Here is a 3194-nt window from a genome sequence, read left to right on the forward strand (position 1 = left end):
TATTCGCTACTCCATGGCCATGTAAATTGAGGCGCTTTAGCTCCGCCCTCATGCATTTCCATTTCACTGCGGCCCGATAATTAAGATGTAAGGCAAGTGGACGCCAATCATTTCGATAAATATTTAAAACGACAAACGCGGTCGGCATAAATCAATGAAAATTGTAAGGCCCGCCGTGACAGGCTCAATCGCAATGGAAATTGAAATGGAAATGGAAATGGCAATGGACACGGGCCCCGACCACGGCAACCAAATAAATAAACACATTCGGGCAGATTTATTAGCACGTATGCCTGGCGGTCTGGACAATCTAGGCCCTCATTATGGTAAGTGATTCGCCGCCATCGCCTTTACTGGATTCTGTAAGCTGCCGAAACCCGGAATTTGCAGAAGGCGGCGGCGGGCAATTGATTTGGCGTTTGCCTTTGATCGATTAGGGCCATCAAAGCAGCGCCCTTTGGCCCGGCTGCCTATTTACTTTCGCTATGAGAAATGGCCCGGGCCTCGGCCGAAATGTGTGCCATTTCATCAAGGAACGCTCCACTGGGCCACCCCTGGTCGCCCGCCGAGCAAAGTGCCAGTGCACGTTTGGGGCCTCATTTGTTTTTATGCCGCAGTCGAGGGAGAGCCAGGGAGATGGGGTATTCGTCAATTCTAAGGTGGTCAAAAATGTGGAGGCCTATGTTAGAGATGGCACTTTGGTGGCGTGAGGAAGCGGTAAATATTCTGCATGGTAATTTTTAAAAATTTTAACAATTTTCAGACATTTTTAGAGATTAAACCATTGAAAATGTATATTTTAAACACTTGAAATACAAAATATTCTGCTCTTGTATTTATTTATTTCGAAAGAATATTATTATATTAACAATTTTTACATTACAAATTCCCTACCAGATTTCACATTTAGTTTCCGGATTCAGGAAAGCATCAGCAGGACAGTTGAAGACCTCTCCAAAGTCATTTAGATTGCGTACCGCCTGGTTGAGGCGCACGGTGTTCCACTTGTACATCAAGTTTTGGGCAAAGTTTAGCAGAAATATTTGCTTCAGCGGCAACTTGGTGAAACTCGGTTGTTCCTGGCTGAACTTTGAGTCCTCTCCAAAGTAGGTGTCGTAGACCAGCTTTAGAGCTAAGACATTGATTGCATGTTCATTGAGTTGAGAGGATTCCTTGGAACGATCCAAACAGTTCGTTGCCTCTACGTAGGCGAAATTCTCGCCAAAATTTTCCATAAATTCGCTATAATTGGACTCATTGTCGAAGCGCATATTATATGGCTTAAAGTTCTCCAAGACGGCTCGGATCATTGAAAACCCGAGCAGGCTCACCTTGAATACGTCGTGCTGATCCGGCGAAAAGTAGGGTTCTTGCAGGATATCATAGGGAACTACGACCAAGTTGCTCGTCCTGTAATAAGGTTCGGTTTGCAGGATATATCCGAGTTCCTCGAGCCGGAAGAAGTGATTGCCTTTGGGCGTGGGTCTATCTAGTTGCTTCAGCGTGTGTCGAGTACGATGCTCCAGAATATTGAGTAGGATTTTTGCCAGGTTCGTCGGATGTTTCTCCAGCTCCAGATCTGAGTAAAAATCGTTGACAAACCGCCGCTGGTCGGGAACATTCGGCAGGGATCCCAGCCTGACTTTTATGGCACGGAGCTTCTGCTTAACAAAGGTTTGCTCTTCGGCGGTAAGGTTAAGGCGGTTCTTCTCGATCCTCTTCAGGAAGGCTGCCCGGAACACCTCGAACATCTGCTGCACTGCCCGGTCGTAGCGCTGCAGCCTTCCCTGTCGGAAGTAGTAATCCTTATACAACACCTCGCTGGCCACTTCCATGTGCCGACGCACTGCAGTCGAACACTGCACCTGATGGTTACTTCCAGTCTTCAGAACTAACTGCTGTTGAATGAGCGAGCGAACGATGCCTATAATCATGTAGCTGGCCACTACCTTATTGGTGTACTTCTCTATTACCGCCTTTAGACCCTCCAAGTATCCCATTCCCACGATCTTCACTTCAAAGCTGGGATCGAATGGGCGTCCAAAGCTGATTTCCAGGTACTTGGATAGTTGGATTCCTGTCTGATCCTCAAACTCCTCGATGCTCAGTGTGTAGGATCGGCTCTCTTCCGGCGGTAGGTTCTGCAGATCGTCGTCCAGAGCCATAATGTCAGCAACTAGGGTATTGATTGATGGATGGTTTTTTTTCAGGATTCCAATGCCGACTAGAATGTCTTTATTGGAATTCTCATCCAAGATTGTTGGATATGTTGGACGTTTAAGGTAAACCACGAAATGGTTTGGGTCGACCCAGTCCTGAACCACATTCATCCGGAACAGAAGATTCTCGATGCCAAAGCGACGGAGTCGAGCCAGGGCTTCCAGCCACTCAAATCTCTCCTCAGGCCACCTACTGCCTCGGAGCCTGGACGTTGGCCAGGGCAGATCCTCGCCTGGTGGCATTAGTTCGAGGAAGCTAAAGAACAGCTGCCTCGAAGGGGAAGTGTTGAGGCAGGTTTCGTAGAACCGCAAGGCCTTCCCCTCCGCACTGGACTCGTCGATGAAGACGCGGTCTCTTAGCTTTTCCAACACTATCTGCAGCTTCCCGGTAGAGGCGTCACGTATTGAGTCCTGGAGATCGTAGAGCTTAGCTTCCTTGTGAAGAGCCTCAAAGTTTCCGCTGGAGAAATTTTGAAAATCCTGGCATGGGTTGGCAGTGTCATCCATATTTTTATATATGAAATCCAGGGCAGCCTCGTCCGGGCTGGGATGCCGGGATTGGGTCAAGCCTATTATCAACAGAACACACAAAAAGCGAGTGGTTTCCTTCATTTTTGCTGAATAACTGAGGAATACGAGGCAAGATCTGCCGAATTTATTGGTAAATGTGTTGCAAAGAGAGGGGTTTTTAAGAATAATGACCAGTGATACTGATAACAAGTGTCATAGATCAGACCGTCAGTTTTCGACACAATTTTTAATCATCAGCAAGCGAATTGATTATAGTTTATTAGGAAGCACGTGCGAGATTAAAAATGCTTTGTGAAAGAAAATTAATGAGTTAAATATAAATAAAAAACTAAATTTTGTTTACGCTTATAGAATAAAAAGTTATTCTAAAATGTTTTAAAAATTGAGTTTTATTTATTTAATTAAAGATCTCTTATTAAAGGCAGCTATTTTCACTGCAAAAGT

The 3194-nt window shown here is 45.6% G+C and overlaps 1 protein-coding gene across 1 annotated transcript; it reads right to left on the reverse strand.

Moving 5' to 3' along the window:
• Positions 1–890: 890 nt before the first annotated feature.
• LOC138928378 (membrane metallo-endopeptidase-like 1) lies at positions 891–2831 on the reverse strand. Its single transcript, XM_070285446.1, has one exon. The coding sequence runs from the start codon at positions 2829–2831 to the stop codon at positions 891–893; it is 1941 nt and encodes a 646-aa protein (XP_070141547.1).
• Between the last annotated feature and the right edge of the window lie 363 nt (positions 2832–3194).

The sequence above is a fragment of the Drosophila kikkawai genome, chromosome 3L (assembly GCF_030179895.1).
Source record: "Drosophila kikkawai strain 14028-0561.14 chromosome 3L, DkikHiC1v2, whole genome shotgun sequence".
In the NCBI taxonomy this organism is placed as follows: domain Eukaryota; kingdom Metazoa; phylum Arthropoda; class Insecta; order Diptera; family Drosophilidae; genus Drosophila; species Drosophila kikkawai.

Bases quoted from the DNA above. Each gene is read 5' to 3' on its own strand.
- LOC138928378 (XM_070285446.1), bottom strand. From the start codon at position 2,831: ATGAAGGAAACCACTCGCTTTTTGTGTGTTCTGTTGATAATAGGCTTG.